Raw genomic sequence first — 17,291 nt, 5'->3', positions numbered from 1 at the left:
TGTCCTCTGTGTTGTATTTCAGCCGTTGTATTACAGCCGTAAGAGCACACTGATAAGGGTAAATGGAATAAAAGATCCTTTGTGCCGTTGGAATACCAAGGAACTTAGTGATTTGATAGAAGCTGGTTTCAATGCCATCGTTATTTGTTCCTTACACATTGTGCGCCAGATAATATACCATCATTATATACATTAGACTCAAATCTTATCTCTATTTAATTTAACATGCTTTATTATTCTGGTTTCTTCATCCTCATCTGAAAGGACTAGATAGCATACAGATGTAGGACCTTAATTTGAACAAGTTTGCAACAGCAAGAAAAATAATGCTGCGGCAACAGGAAATGTTAATAATTATGTGGATTATAATTCATGGACATTTTTGTAGGGGTTGATACTATTATCGTGAAGGGAAAGCAAGTCTGAAATAACAAACTTTAGAAGCCTTCTTAAACTCAAAAGCACTACGAGTTGCATTTCCTGCAGTATAGGAAAATTCTCAGTAACAAACGAGTGACCAAATTAAGATCCTACATCTGTACAACGTTTAAATTGAAGAATGTCAACAAATAATGTCAACTACAGTGGGGCAAAAAAGTATTTAGTCAGCCACCAATTGTGCAAGTTCTCCCACTTAAAAAGATGAGAGAGATGAGATAAAAAAAATCTAGAAAATCACATTGTAGGATTTTTAATGAATTGATTTGCAAATTATGGTGTAAAATAATTATTGGTCACCTACAAACAACCACCCCCTGTGGCACACCTATAGGACATCTCAGCCCAGGTGTATACCCCCACCACCCTCTCCCTGGGGCACACCTATAGGACAGCTCAGCCCAGGTGTAGCACCCCACCACCCTCTCCCTGGGGCACACCTATAGGACAGCTCAGCCCAGGTGTAGCCCCCCACCACCCTCTCCCTGGGGCACACCTATAGGACAGCTCAGCCCAGGTGTATACCCCCACCACCCTCTCCCTGGGGCACACCTATAGGACAGCTCAGCCCAGGTGTAGCACCCCACCACCCTCTCCCTGGGGCACACCTATAGGACAGCTCAGCCCAGGTGTAGCCCCCACCACCCTCTCCCTGGGGCACACCTATAGGACAGCTCAGCCCAGGTGTATACACCCATCACCCTCTCCCTGGGGCACACCTATAGGACAGCTCAGCCCAGGTGTAGCACCCCACCACCCTCTCCCTGGGGCACACCTATAGGACAGCTCAGCCCAGGTGTAGACCCCCACCACCCTCTCCCTGGGGCACACCTATAGGACAGCTCAGCCCAGGTGTATACCCCCACCACCCTCTCCCTGGGGCACACCTATAGGACAGCTCAGCCCAGGTGTATACCCCCACCACCCTCTCCCTGGGGCACACCTATAGGACAGCTCAGCCCAGGTGTAGCACCCCCACCACCCTCTCCCTGGGGCACACCTATAGGACAGCTCAGCCCAGGTGTACACCCCACCACCCTCTCCCTGGGGCACACCTATAGGACAGCTCAGCCCAGGTGTAGCACCCCACCACCCTCTCCCTGGGGCACACCTATAGGACAGCTCAGCCCAGGTGTAGACCCCACCACCCTCTCCCTGGGGCACACCTATAGGACAGCTCAGCCCAGGTGTATACCCCCACCACCCTCTCCCTGGGGCACACCTATAGGACAGCTCAGCCCAGGTGTATACCCCCACCACCCTCTCCCTGGGGCACACCTATAGGACAGCTCAGCCCAGGTGTAGCACCCCACCACCCTCTCCCTGGGGCACACCTATAGGACAGCTCAGCCCAGGTGTATACCCCCACCACCCTCTCCCTGGGGCACACCTATAGGACAGCTCAGCCCAGGTGTAGCCCCCACCACCCTCTCCCTGGGGCACACCTATAGGACAGCTCAGCCCAGGTGTAGCCCCCACCACCCTCTCCCTGGGGCACACCTATAGGACAGCTCAGCCCAGGTGTATACCCCCACCACCCTCTCCCTGGGGCACACCTATAGGACAGCTCAGCCCAGGTGTAGCACCCCACCACCCTCTCCCTGGGGCACACCTATAGGACAGCTCAGCCCAGGTGTAGCCCCCACCACCCTCTCCCTGGGGCACACCTATAGGACAGCTCAGCCCAGGTGTAGCCCCCCACCACCCTCTCCCTGGGGCACACCTATAGGACAGCTCAGCCCAGGTGTATACACCCATCACCCTCTCCCTGGGGCACACCTATAGGACAGCTCAGCCCAGGTGTAGCACCCCACCACCCTCTCCCTGGGGCACACCTATAGGACAGCTCAGCCCAGGTGTAGAACCACCCTCTCCCTGGGGCACACCTATAGGACAGCTCAGCCCAGGTGTATACCCCACCACCCTCTCCCTGGGGCACACCTATAGGACAGCTCAGCCCAGGTGTATACCCCCACCACCCTCTCCCTGGGGCACACCTATAGGACAGCTCAGCCCAGGTGTAGCACCCCACCACCCTCTCCCTGGGGCACACCTATAGGACAGCTCAGCCCAGGTGTATACCCCCACCACCCTCTCCCTGGGGCACACCTATAGGACAGCTCAGCCCAGGTGTAGCACCCCACCACCCTCTCCCTGGGGCACACCTATAGGACAGCTCAGCCCAGGTGTAGACCCCCACCACCCTCTCCCTGGGGCACACCTATAGGACAGCTCAGCCCAGGTGTATACCCCCACCACCCTCTCCCTGGGGCACACCTATAGGACAGCTCAGCCCAGGTGTAGCACCCCACCACCCTCTCCCTGGGGCACACCTATAGGACAGCTCAGCCCAGGTGTATACCCCCACCACCCTCTCCCTGGGGCACACCTATAGGACAGCTCAGCCCAGGTGTATACCCCCACCACCCTCTCCCTGGGGCACACCTATAGGACAGCTCAGCCCAGGTGTAGCCCCCCACCCTCTCCCTGGGGCACACCTATAGGACAGCTCAGCCCAGGTGTAGCCCCCACCACCCTCTCCCTGGGGCACACCTATAGGACAGCTCAGCCCAGGTGTAGACCCCCACCACCCTCTCCCTGGGGCACACCTATAGGACAGCTCAGCCCAGGTGTAGCCCCCCACCACCCTCTCCCTGGGGCACACCTATAGGACAGCTCAGCCCAGGTGTAGACCCCCACCACCCTCTCCCTGGGGCACACCTATAGGACAGCTCAGCCCAGGTGTAGACCCCCACCACCCCTCTCCCTGGGGCACACCTATAGGACAGCTCAGCCCAGGTGTAGCCCCCACCACCCTCTCCCTGGGGCACACCTATAGGACAGCTCAGCCCAGGTGTAGCCCCCCACCACCCTCTCCCTGGGGCACACCTATAGGACAGCTCAGCCCAGGTGTAGCCCCCACCACCCTCTCCCTGGGGCACACCTATAGGACAGCTCAGCCCAGGTGTATACACCCATCACCCTCTCCCTGGGGCACACCTATAGGACAGCTCAGCCCAGGTGTAGCACCCCACCACCCTCTCCCTGGGGCACACCTATAGGACAGCTCAGCCCAGGTGTAGACCCCCACCACCCTCTCCCTGGGGCACACACCTATAGGACAGCTCAGCCCAGGTGTATACCCCCACCACCCTCTCCCTGGGGCACACCTATAGGACAGCTCAGCCCAGGTGTATACCCCCACCACCCTCTCCCTGGGGCACACCTATAGGACAGCTCAGCCCAGGTGTAGCACCCCCACCACCCTCTCCCTGGGGCACACCTATAGGACAGCTCAGCCCAGGTGTAGCACCCCACCACCCTCTCCCTGGGGCACACCTATAGGACAGCTCAGCCCAGGTGTAGCCCCCACCACCCTCTCCCTGGGGCACACCTATAGGACAGCTCAGCCCAGGTGTAGACCCCCACCACCCTCTCCCTGGGGCACACCTATAGGACAGCTCAGCCCAGGTGTAGACCCCACCACCCTCTCCCTGGGGCACACCTATAGGACAGCTCAGCCCAGGTGTAGCACCCCACCACCCTCTCCCTGGGGCACACCTATAGGACAGCTCAGCCCAGGTGTAGCCCCCACCACCCTCTCCCTGGGGCACACCTATAGGACAGCTCAGCCCAGGTGTAGCACCCCACCACCCTCTCCCTGGGGCACACCTATAGGACAGCTCAGCCCAGGTGTAGACCCCCACCACCCTCTCCCTGGGGCACACCTATTTCAGCCCAGGTGTAGACCCCCACCACCCTCTCCCTGGGGCACACCTATAGGACAGCTCAGCCCAGGTGTAGCCCCCCACCACCCTCTCCCTGGGGCACACCTATAGGACAGCTCAGCTCAGGTGTAGCCCCCCACCACCCTCTCCCTGGGGCACACCTATAGGACAGCTCAGCCCAGGTGTAGCCCCCCACCACCCTCTCCCTGGGGCACACCTATAGGACAGCTCAGCCCAGGTGTAGACCCCCACCACCCTCTCCCTGGGGCACACCTATAGGACAGCTCAGCCCAGGTGTATACCCCCACCACCCTCTCCCTGGGGCACACCTATAGGAGCTCAGCCCAGGTGTAGCACCCCACCACCCTCTCCCTGGGGCACACCTATAGGACAGCTCAGCCCAGGTGTAGCCCCCCACCACCCTCTCCCTTTACCAAACAATGCTCACAGTGAGGGTGGGTGACAGGGACATTAGTTAGAACTACCCAGAGGTGTAATCAGTCAGATAGAAACACAATGCAAGAGAAAACAGAAGTAAATGATGTTGGATGATTATGCTTGTCACTACAGGCCTCTGGAAGTACATATAAACAGACACTTGAGGGTTGTTTGCCTACATTTACCCTGCCGGCCAATATATCTACTTCCCGGTAGGGAAAATTGACCACAAAGATGTTATTTTAACAATTGTTCAACCAGTTCTGGTTTTAATCATGTCGTAATGAGGTCATTTCAACGTTGCACCACTGGGGAATACAATATCTATCATAGGTGACATACTGTATGATCCCTGTGTGATAATATATAACATTCTACAGGAATTCATATTTTACATCTTCCAGTACAAAAGAGCAGCAGTTGTTGTCCGCAGCCCCAGTTTGTAAATTGAATATGGCTGCTTTTTAATTTTAATAATTCTAAAATGTGAAAATTGCACTGTGCTTCTGCTGCAATATCAGTTACAGCGAGAGAAACGTGTTCTCTTCTCCACTCAGTGGCAGATAAGAAAACTAAAGCACATTCAACCAAATTCCATTTCTATTGAATCAGGGGCCACACAACGCTCTGGTCTCTTGAGAATAATTAACGTTTTTAGAAATAGATTCAGGTCCAGTAGTATTTCTACTGTCGGCCCAAAGAGTTGAAGGGACAGCGACTGTGAACCAGGGGGAAGTCAGCTGGAGGAGGATGTTATTAGAACTGGAATTAACAAAACAGAATTTGGTTTCTTGGCAACAAGCCTGTCCAAGCAAAGTAGAACTCATGCATAATTCATAACGATCTAATATATTTGTTTGTGTTTTGTTTATTCTTGTCATCAGTAATCTGTTTGTCTGAGGGTTTATGTGTAAATCAATTAATTTGTTGGTTAACATGTGTTCCCAGCAAAGGGAACCAACATTCATCTGTGCAGGAAAACAATTAGAATACATGAGTGTATGTATTGTACCCCCCAATCCTGACCTCTGCATCTGGTATGCGTGATCATGCATATGCCTAAATGATCATTTATCCTCATTTTGTGGAAAGGGTTGTCAATACAACAGGCATGGATGATCAGAAAAAACATGATGATTAAGCAAAGGAGGAAACAAAACAAGTCTAACAAAAAATAAGTAGTTTGTCTTTCCAATAAGTTTTCCTCCTGAATACTTTCCCCCTGAATACTTTCCTCCTGAATACTTTCCCCCTGAATACTTTCCCCCTGAATACTTTCCTCCTGAATACTTTCCCCTGAATACTTTCCCCTGAATACTTTCCCCCTGAATACTTTCCTCCTGAATACTTTCCCCCTGAATACTTTCCTCCTGAATACTTTCCCCCTGAATATTTTCCTCCTGAATACTTTCCCCCTGAATACTTTCCTCCTGAATACTTTCCTCCTGAATATTTTCCTCCTGAATACTTTCCTCCTGAGTACTTTCCTCCTGAATACTCTCCCCCCGAATACTTTCCCCCTGAATATTTTCCACCTGAATACTTTCCTCCTGAATATTTTCCTCATGAATACTTTCCCCCTGAATACTTTCCTCCTGAATACTTTCCTCCTGAATATTTTCCTCATGAATACTTTCCCCCTGAATACTTTCCTCCTGAATAGTTTCCTCCTGAAGAGATTACATCTGTAACATTGGTAAATCACAACTCCCATAACACAGGACCGAAACCATGGCAACCAATGCTGTCTACGGCATGTTAAAGTCTTTGTAGCCAAGATATTTACCAAACAGAGACTAACGCTGACTAACATAAGTAAGGAAGATAGACTCTGGTTTCTCCTGCTAAGGGGGAGATGCTATTCCATTTCCTGTTTGTTCTCTGCTCCACTGCATAGACGGGGCTGGATTAAGAAATCATAGGCCCAGGTCTTTGTTTTGTTTTTTACACCACACAAATACAACAAAATCAGTGGCTATTCATTCTGACACTGACAAACTGAGATCAGTGTGGTCTTGAATTCCAACTAAAAATAGCTCAGGCCAATGAAATGAAACAATATTAAAAAGTCAAGTATTCACAGCCCTGGACTTTTTCCAAATGTTGTTTTACAGCCTGAATTCAAAAAGGGCATTTAGATTTGATTTCACTTTTTTTGATAATAATGAAAAGCTGAAATGTCTTGAGTCAATAAGTATTCAACCCCTTTGTTATGGCCTAAATACGTTCAGGAGCAAACATGTGCTTAACAAATCACACAATAAGTTACATGGACTCACTCTGTGTGCAATAATAGTGTTCAACATGATTTTTGACACATCTCTGTACCCCACACCTACAATTATCTGTAAGGTACCTCAGTCGAGCAGTGGATTTCAAACACAGATTCAACCACAAAGAACAGGGAGGTTTTCCAATGACTCGCAAAGATCAGCATCTATTAGTCAGCACCTCCAAATATTCATTAATTATAATCCACATAAAAATTCAAATTTCCTGTTGCTGCAGGATTATTTTCAACCTCTAGCAAACTGGTTTGAATTAAGATCCTACATCTGTATGCAATGCAGTGCCATAGACCCTGCGCCCCTCAGGATCACAACTTTGTTTCGCTGAATTCCCCTGACCTGAATTAATCCACGTTGTTTCTATAGTTACCACCCATAATGGGTATCCTGGGGTAAAGTATTGTTAGCTGAGATATAGTGTAACTTGTTACAGTCTATCACCCTTAACGGGTTCGCTGAGATATAGTGTAACTTGTTACAGTCTGCCACCCATGAAGGGTTATCTGAGGTATAGTGTAACTTGTTACAGTCTACCACCCATGAAGGGTTATCTGAGGTATAGTGTAACTTGTTACAGTCTACCACCCATGGAGGGTTATCTGAGGTATAGTGTAACTTGTTACAGTCTACCACCCATGAAGGGTTATCTGAGGTATAGTGTAACTTGTTACAGTCTACCACCCATGAAGGGTTATCTGAGGTATAGTGTAACTTGTTACAGTCTACCACCCATGAAGGGTTATCTGAGGTATAGTGTAACTTGTTACAGTCTACCACCCATGAAGGGTTATCTGAGGTATAGTGTAACTTGTTACAGTCTACCACCCATGAAGGGTTATCTGAGGTATAGTGTAACTTGTTACAGTCTACCACCCATGAAGGGTTATCTGAGGTATAGTGTAACTTGTTACAGTCTACCACCCATGAAGGGTTATCTGAGGTATAGTGTAACTTGTTACAGTCTACCACCCATGGAGGGTTATCTGAGGTATAGTGTAACTTGTTACAGTCTACCACCCATGAAGGGTTATCTGAGGTATAGTGTAACTTGTTACAGTCTACCACCCATGAAGGGTTATCTGAGGTATAGTGTAACTTGTTACAGTCTACCACCCATGAAGGGTTATCTGAGGTATAGTGTAACTTGTTACAGTCTACCACCCATGAAGGGTTATCTGAGGTATAGTACTAGGCTTTGGACCGGCTCATTAAATTAAGAAAGATCCGCTGAATAGAAAGCCAGAATCAGATGGGAGTTCCACTTCAGGTCCTTGCTTCCCGCTGAGGCTCTTAGCTCAGCCACAGTGATCAGAGTTAACAGACGTGAACGTAGAACCCTTGATGGTGTGGAGTTTCCTCCCTCTAAAGTTTCTACTTTATGGTTTCCACCTCAGCAACTTGTCTTACATTTCCACCTTAATTCCCCTACACCACATTCACACCCAGCAGTGTTCACCAGTCACGCGTTATAGTGAATATTGAAATATAAAACATTATAGTCACTTACTCTAGGCCTATCTGCTAAATGGTATGTACTGTACTGTATGTATGCCATCTGTATAGGGTTACTATGTGCTCTGAAAACAGAAGCAGACTGCTCATCCCCGATCTAAGTGATATACCCCGAACATAACTCCTTCTCCTCCTGCTGCTCCTCTTCTTGCTCCATTTCCTCTCATCCTCCTCCTCCTCCTCATCCTCCTCTCTCCTCCTCCTCTCCTCTCCTCCTCCTCTCTCCTCCTCCTCTCCTCTCCTCCTCCTCCTCTCTCCTCTCCTCTCCTCTCCTCTCCTCTCCTCTCCTCTCCTCTCCTCTCCTCTCCTCCCTCCTCCTCCTTCTCCTCCTGCTGCTCCTCTTCTTGCTCCATTTCCTCTCATCCTCCTCCTCTCTCCTCCTCCTCCTCCTCCTCTCCTCCTCCTTTCTCCTCCTCCTCCTCCTCTCTCTCCTCCTCCTCTCTCCTCCTCCTCCTCCCTCCTCCTCTCCTCTCCTCCTCCTCTCTCCTCCTCCTTCTCCTCCTGCTGCTCCTTTTCTTCCTCCATTTCCTCTCCTCTCTCTCCTCTCCTCCTCCTCCTCCTCCTCCTCCTCCTCCTCCTCCCTCCTCCTCCTCTCCTCCTCCCTCCTCCTCCTCCTCCTCCTCCTCCTCCTCCTCCTCCTCCTCCTCCTCCTCCTCCTCCTCCTCCTCCTCCTCCTCCCTCCTCCTCCTCCTCCTCCTCCTCCTCCTCCTCCTCCTCCTCCTCCTCCTCTCCTCCTCCTCCTCCCTCCTCCTCCTCCTCCTCTCCTCCTCCTTTCTCCTCCTCCTCCTCTCCTCTCCTCCTCCTCTCTCCTCCTCCTCCTCTCCTCCTCCTCTCCTCTCCTCCTCCTCTCTCCTCCTCCTTCTCCTCCTGCTGCTCCTTTTCTTCCTCCATTTCCTCTCCTCTCTCCTCCTCCTCCTCTCTCCTCCTCCTCCTCCTCCTCCTCCTCCTCCTCCTCCTCCTCCTCTTCTCTCTCACCTCAGACTCATGCTTTGAGGTGAGCGGAAAGACTAATTACATGTCAAAATATCATTGGACTAGCCAAATATAATTAGCACCAGCAGAGTTGTGTCTCCTGGATGTTAAGTACAGGACAAATGACTTTGGACACACTTAGCCAATTTCTCTCATTTGGGCCATAAGTGGAAGCTGTAAAGCGTGATGACAGTGTCAGCCATCTCAAATGTACTCCTGTGTTAGCAACCTTAAGTGAGGAGACCTTGTGCAATGTTACTGCTAAATACCTGATTAAAAGGATTTGATATCTCTTTCACTGTATCCCAAATGGTACCCTATTCCCTATATAGTGCACTACTTTTGACCACAGCCCTATGGGGACCCTGGTGAAAAGTAGTGAACTACAACGGTTTGTGACTGTGTCCTGTGTCTTGGTTAGTGATTGTTGCCAGACTAGTAGGACTTCCAGGATGTGGAGCAGAAAGATATCAGCTTGAATAACGTTCTCATACGGTATTAGATGAGAACATTCAGTAGTGTATGGATTTCTAGGGGGATCAAACTGGGGCTCAGACATTTTCAAAAATGTTTATGTGGGCCGTCTTTGATTCATTCACAGCTGTAATTGACTCACATTAAAATGAGAACTGTACTCTTGTATGATGCAATTCCATTATTCAGGGTACATAAATACCTCCTATACATACATGTAGAACGCGGAAATGGTATGTTATTTTACATGTTATAAGCCTTGTAAGACATCATACAGGCTTATACAGGACTGTAACAAGTTATAAAGCATTATAGATTAAAGTAAAGTGCTACCCAAAGTACATTTCTCTACACCCCTTCAGTGTCTGAGTACACGACTTTGTCCTAAATGCCACCCTATTCCCTATATAGTGCACATAGGGAATAGGATGCCATTTGGGAGACGTCTACTACCCCTTACAGTCATGACTGGTGTTACCCTGGGTCATGTTAGGAGTCATTTGGGAGGCGTCTTCTACCCCTTACAGTCATGACTAGTGTTACCCTGGGTCATGTTAGGAGTCATTTGGGAGACGTCTTCTACCCCTTACAGTCATGACTAGTGTTACCCTGGGTCATGTTAGGAGTCATTTGGGAGACGTCTTCTACCCCTTACAGTCATGACTAGTGTTACCCTGGGTCATGTTAGGAGTCATTTGGGAGACGTCTCCTACCCCTTACAGTCATGACTAGTGTTACCCTGGGTCATGTTAGGAGTCATTTGGGAGACGTCTTCTACCCCTTACAGTCATGACTAGTGTTACCCTGGGTCATTTTAAGGGGCATTTGGGAGACGTCTTCTACCCCTTACAGTCATGACTAGTGTTACCCTGGGTCATGTTAGGAGTCATTTGGGAGACGTCTTCTACCCCTTACAGTCATGACTAGTGTTACCCTGGGTCATGTTAGGAGTCATTTGGGAGACGTCTTCTACCCCTTACAGTCATGACTAGTGTTACCCTGGGTCATGTTAGGAGTCATTTGAGAAAGAGTCATGGACAACCTTGATGTCAGCAAGGACTTACCAACACATTCATGATGACCTCGTGTAATATTTCCCCATCTGACTGGTTGATCTATAGGGACAGCTGAGCCATAACATCTGAATTCATTATATTAGTAAAATAATGATGGTTTGACTGTATCACAATAATGTGTGGGTCAGTGCACAGCTATTTGCATACTGTTGGCCATATTATGCAGATGAATCTGCCCCCACTCTCCTACACTAACTGAATCAGTTTACATTAAAACACTAACTGAATCAGTTTACATTAAAACATTAACTGAATCAGTTTACATTAAAACACTAACTGAATCAGTTTACATTAAAACACTAACTGAATCAGTTTACATTAAAACACTAACTGAATCAGTTTACATTAAAACACTAACTGAATCAGTTTACATTAAAACACTAACTGAATCAGTTTACATTAAACATGACTGAATCAGTGTACATGTAAACATTAAATTAATTCGTTTACATTGAACATTACTGAATCAGTTTACATTAAACATGACTGAATCAGTTTAAATTAAAACACTAACTGAATCAGTTTACATTGAACATGACTGAATCAGTTTACATTGAACATTACTGAATCAGTTTACCTTTAAACATTAACTGAATCAGTTTACATTGAACATTACTGAATCAGTTTACCTTTAAACATTAACTGAATCAGTTTACATTGAACATTACTGAATCAGTTTACCTTTAAACATTAAATGAATCCGTTTACATTAAAACACTAACTGAATCAGTTTACATTAAAACATTAACTGAATCAGTTTACATTAAAACATTAACTGAATCAGTTTACATTAAAACACTAACTGAATCAGTTTACATTAAACATGACTGAATCAGTTTAAATTAAAACACTAACTGAATCAGTTTACATTAAACATGACTGAATCAGTTTACATGTAAACATTAAATTAATTAGTTTACATTGAACATTACTGAATCAGTTTACATTAAACATGACTGAATCAGTTTAAATTAAAACACTAACTGAATCAGTTTACATTGAACATGACTGAATCAGTTTACATTGAACATTACTGAATCAGTTTACCTTTAAACATTAACTGAATCAGTTTACATTGAACATTACTGAATCAGTTTACCTTTAAACATTAAATGAATCAGTTTACATTGAACATTACTGAATCAGTTTACATTAAAACACTAACTGAATCAGTTTACATTAAAACACTAACTGAATCAGTTTACATTAAAACACTAACTGAATCAGTTTACATTAAAACATTAACTGAATCAGTTTACATGTAAACATTAAATGAATCCGTTTACATTGAACATTACTGAATCAGTTTACATGTAAACATTAAATGAGTCAGTTTACATTGAACAATACTGAATCAGTTTACCTTTAAACATTAACTGAATCAGTTTACATGTAAACATTAAATGAATCAGTTTACATTGAACATTACTGAATCAGTTTACCTTTAAACATTAACTTAATCAGTTTACATGTAAACATTAAATGAATCAGTTTACATTGAACATTACTGAATCAGTTTACCTTTAAACATTAACTGAATCAGTTTACATGTAAACATTAAATGAATCAGTTTACATTGAACATTACTGAATCAGTTTACCTTTAAACATTAACTGAATCAGTTTACCTTTAAACATTAACTGAATCAGTTTACATGTAAACATTAAATGAATCAGTTTACATTGAACTTTACTGAATCAGTTTGCATTTAAACATGAACTGAATCAGTTTACATTAAAACATTATTGAATCAGTTTACATTTAAACATGAACTGAATAATTTTACAATAAAACATGAACTGAATAAGTTTACATTTAAACATGAACTGAATCAGTTTACCTTTAAACATTAACTGAATCAGTTTACATGTAAAGATTAAATGAATCAGTTTACATTGAACTTTACTGAATCAGTTTGCATTTAAACATGAACTGAATCAGTTTACATTAAAACATTATTGAATCAGTTTACATTTAAACATGAACTGAATAATTTTACAATAAAACATGAACTGAATAAGTTTACATTTAAACATGAACTGAATCAGTTTACATTAAAACATTACTGAATCAGTTTACATTTAAACATGAACTGACTAATTTTACAATAAAACATGAACTGAATAAGTTTACATTTAAACATGAACTGAATCAGTTTACATTTAAACATTACTGAATCAGTTTACATTAAAACATTAATGAATCAATTTACATTTAAACATGAACTGGATCAGTTTACAATAAAACATGAACTGAAACAGTTTACATTTAAACACTAACTGTTCTTTACTCAGTTATGAGTAGGCCTATCCTCCATAGAGATGACTTGACAACCTGTTGAGTGCATCCTATATGTCTTCGTTGTGAAAAGCTGGTTCCCACATGTACATATATATATTTTTTAAATGTAACGAACTGCACATCAAAACAGCTAATTTAATTAATCTTCAATATTGGCAATTATACCCGTCCCCCGGCCTCAAGCTCGCACTCATCTCATCTCTGTGCGTGTAGTGCGCTGTGCTGGTTACAGGCGGTGAGTTTGAATACTGGTAGGCTACTTTTGTCTCTCTCTGTTATGGACAGAAAAGGGGGCAATTCGAGTGTTTGATAGTAAGATGGAGATGTCGCCAGCAGAACAAACTTAAATCGCGAAGAAGAAAAAAATTGACAGCATAGCTAACTAGCTAGCTAGCTAACCAGTAGATGTACATCATAATTCGCTATGATCAGCTAATAGCCACTCTTTTCCATATTTCACTCATCTGTCTCTAGTTAGTAGCTAAAGTCATCTCCAGGCTCGAATTGTTTGTTTGACAGCAAGAGCTGGCAGATGGACGAGATTAGTTAGTAACCTACTACTAGGAATCACTGGCATTAACTTGCTTACAATAACTGAAGAATGTTCTGTAAATAGGCCAATGCTATAGAGACAGTTAGTATATTATGAATTTAGAGTTATGAATATAAATGAAGAAAGTAGATTTTTCATTTTGAGCACCTGCCACCTCAAAGGTTTGCGTCCACTGCCCTGGTGTGTGTGTGTCTGTGTGCGTGCGTGTGCGTGTGTGTATGCGCGCGTGTGTGTGTGTGTGTGAGGGGATGAAGTGAGTGATTTAATTTACTTGCCTCGTTCCTTTCTCATTAAATAGTTGTTGCTGGGTGAATAATTAACTTTTCAGCCTATACACTAAAGGATGTTTATAAAAAGACTGCACACATCTATTTTTCATAAAATAATACCAAACAGAAATGTATTTCACATGGGACACTATCTTAAGGACTTATGTGCGAGTTTTTGTCCTGACATTCTTTGTGAAGATTCGAAGTGAGAGGGAGATTTAGGCTACAGGCAGTAAATAGACGAAACGTGCTTTCCTTTCCTCTCCTCTCTATCATTTTACCTGCTATGAGGAGGGGGACCACGGGAAACGGGCAGCTACCATCCGCGCCGTTTCCGTGGGGTGGAGTACCATTGGTTATGCAATCCTTTTTCCTGAACGGTTTTGCCTACGTTGAACAATACCAATGCTTGCGTTCGGAAATGTTTTACATGCCTTGAACAAATGAGAAAGAGCGCAACAGATATCATCCTAGGAAAATATCAATCCTAGGAAAATATATCCCTATTTTGTAACCTGTGAGCCAACCTCCCCCAGCCGCTGTTGCAGCAGCAGAGAGAAACGGAGTATCAATCTCAGGCTGTCCACGGTTTCCAGGGTGAAATGTTCCCGTAGGAAGCATAACAAACCCGCTAATTAAAATAGTTGAGGAAAACAGATCAACCGAAAAAGAAAGCGACAGTAGCCTAGTAATAATAATAGCCTAAGCATTGAGACCGGAAGAAAAGAGAACAACAAAATCGTTCCGGAAGATAACCCAGACGCGCTCAATAGGCTCTCGCCTAAAGACATAGCGGTAAAGATGATAGTTTCTCTAGAAAAACGCAGAAAAATTGATATGTAGCCTAAGGTTTTTGAAAGCAATTGTTGCGTTTAACAGCCTATAGAGCAATTGAATCAATCAGAACCACCCACGTTTGGACAGCTCCCTTCGTCCCCTCCTTTCTCTCCCTCTCTCTCCCTCTCTCAACATTTTTTTCCTTCTCCCGGTCGAGCTAAATGCTTTTTGTAGCCTGGCGAAATTGCGTGTTGATTCCACTTCCCTATTCGCATTGAGATTTCCTTTATTAGTTAAAACAGATTCAATGTTACACTATTAAAGGTTTCATTCGTTCAGATTTGTCCAATCCTTGTGAAAGTGAGAGAGCGCTGGAATTAATGAAACGATCGCATCTCTTCTTCTTGCAGGAACGATTCTTGGGGAACCTGGTCGAGTAAAGGATGTAAAACCGTACTAACCGATGCATCCCATACAAAATGCTTATGTGATCGTGTATCTACCTTCGCCATTTTGGCACAGCAACCAAGAGAAATAGTAAGTAGTGGGATTTTTGTTCTATTCATTTATGGATTAATGCAGAGGAGGGTGCTAGAATGTGCTTCATTGCTTTGCTTTGGTTGGAATTTCAATCGATGTGTTTGTTTCCCCATAATCAGGGGTCTTTATCTCAGTTAGTGTAGCCTATAGGTGAAGGTGAGTCTCTTTAGATGAATCTCAGTCTGGATGTGCTGTCTAGATGATTTTGATAATGCTCTGCATTGGTGAGCTTGACTGGCTTTGGTGAGTGTGTGTGTGTGTGTGTGTGTGTGTGTGTGTGTGTGTGTGTGTGTGTGTGTGTGTGTGTGTGTGTGTGTGTGTGTGTGTGTGTGTGTGTGTGTGTGTGTGTGTGTGTGTGTGTGGTTACACAGGCCAGTGCATGTTGTTGACTGACTTTAGCCTACAGGTTGTGTATTGGCTCTAGCTCATCAATTCATATTCAAATATTACAAGTATAGATAAAGGAGTTCAATGAGAAGTGTCATGTTATCTTACAAAAGATTAGCGTCACATAATGAACTAGGTCTAATTAGATCTAATGTCATATTCAGTTTTTTTTTATTTCAAATAATAGCTAGTCTTACGTTCCTGTTTGTTACGCATTTGTGTAACAGTTAACAGTGCCAGTGATTTGCAACATTATGTTATAAGAGGAAAATAAAAAAGGATGAGGGATCGGGCCCTCACGACTGACTGTCACGTGTGAAATCATATCTGTTGCTCAGCAGTTCCACCATTACTCAAATGTTGTGACGGGAATAGAGAAAAGTGTGATCTGTGGGAATGATAGCATTGTGTTCCTCTCTAGCAGCAGTGCACCAGGTTAATAACTCAGTGCCTTGCCCTGCCCATGTCACAATGACTGGTGGTCTGTGGGAGGGGGCTGGGAAAGAGAAGCTATGGCGGCATCCCAAATGGCACCCTATTCCCTATTTAGTGCACAACTTTTGACCACAGCCCTATGGGCCCTGGTCAAAAGTAGGTCACTAAATAGGGAATAGGGTGTCATTTGGGAAACAGCCTATATCAAGTGGAATCCTGGGAAAGGTGTTAATTAAGAAGCAGTAACAGTAGATAAAATAAACATGGATCTTATTTGGTTGGCATTGGTAGATTGTCAGCTTTATTACGTTAGGAGAGGCTCCTACTCATTGCAATCTTATAAATTACTTCTGTAGGTAATTCTAAGCACTATTCTATGGAGTGTGTGTGTAATTCTCAGTGGTGGGAAAAGTACCCAATTGCCATACATGAGTAAAAGATACCTTAATATAGAATTACTGAAGTAAAAGTGAAAGTCTCCTAGTCAAATACTACTTGAGGAAAAGTCTAAAAGTATTTGGTTTTAAATATACTTAAGTATCAAAAGTAAAAGTATAAATAATTTCAAATTGCTAATATTAAGGAAACCAGATGGCAGTTTTCTTGTTTTTTTAAATGTACAGATAGCCAGGGGTACAACATGCAGATAAAATTGACAAACAAAGCATTTGTGTTTAGTAAGTCTGTCAGATCAGAGGCAGTAGGGATGACCAGGGATGTTCTCTGTTTAGTAAGTCTGCCAGATCAGAGGCAGTAGGGGTGACCAGGGATGTTCTCTGTTTAGTAAGTCTGCCAGATCAGAGGCAGTAGGGATAACCAGGGATGTTCTCTGTTTAGTAAGTCTGCCAGATCAGAGGCAGTAGGGATGACCAGGGATGTTCTCTGTTTAGTAAGTCTGCCAGATCAGAGGCAGTAGGGATAACCAGGGATGTTCTCTGTTTAGTAAGTCTGCCAGATCAGAGGCAGTAGGGATAACCAGGGATGTTCTCTGTTTAGTAAGTCTGCCAGATCAGAGGCAGTAGGGATGACCAGGGATGTTCTCTGTTTAGTGAGTCCGCCAGATCAGAGGCAGTAGGGATGACCAGGGATGTTCTCTGTTTAGT

The 17,291-nt window shown here is 44.9% G+C and overlaps 1 protein-coding gene across 1 annotated transcript in view; it reads left to right on the top strand.

Annotated features, from left to right (window-relative positions):
• Positions 1-17,291, top strand: part of LOC118381980 (adhesion G protein-coupled receptor B3-like) — a gene marked incomplete at its 5' end in the record, with an annotated part of 37,425 nt that overhangs the window by 10,517 nt on the left and 9,617 nt on the right. Inside the window, one exon of the mRNA XM_052509915.1 lies at positions 15,237-15,363. Within this exon, the coding sequence (XP_052365875.1) occupies positions 15,237-15,363 (127 nt within the window). The remainder of the gene's footprint in view (positions 1-15,236; positions 15,364-17,291) is intronic.

This window comes from Oncorhynchus keta, unplaced genomic scaffold (assembly GCF_023373465.1).
Source record: "Oncorhynchus keta strain PuntledgeMale-10-30-2019 unplaced genomic scaffold, Oket_V2 Un_contig_5137_pilon_pilon, whole genome shotgun sequence".
NCBI lineage: Eukaryota > Metazoa > Chordata > Actinopteri > Salmoniformes > Salmonidae > Oncorhynchus > Oncorhynchus keta.
The sequence above is the reverse complement of the archived record's forward strand: the minus strand, read 5'-3'. Positions and strand labels throughout refer to the sequence as shown.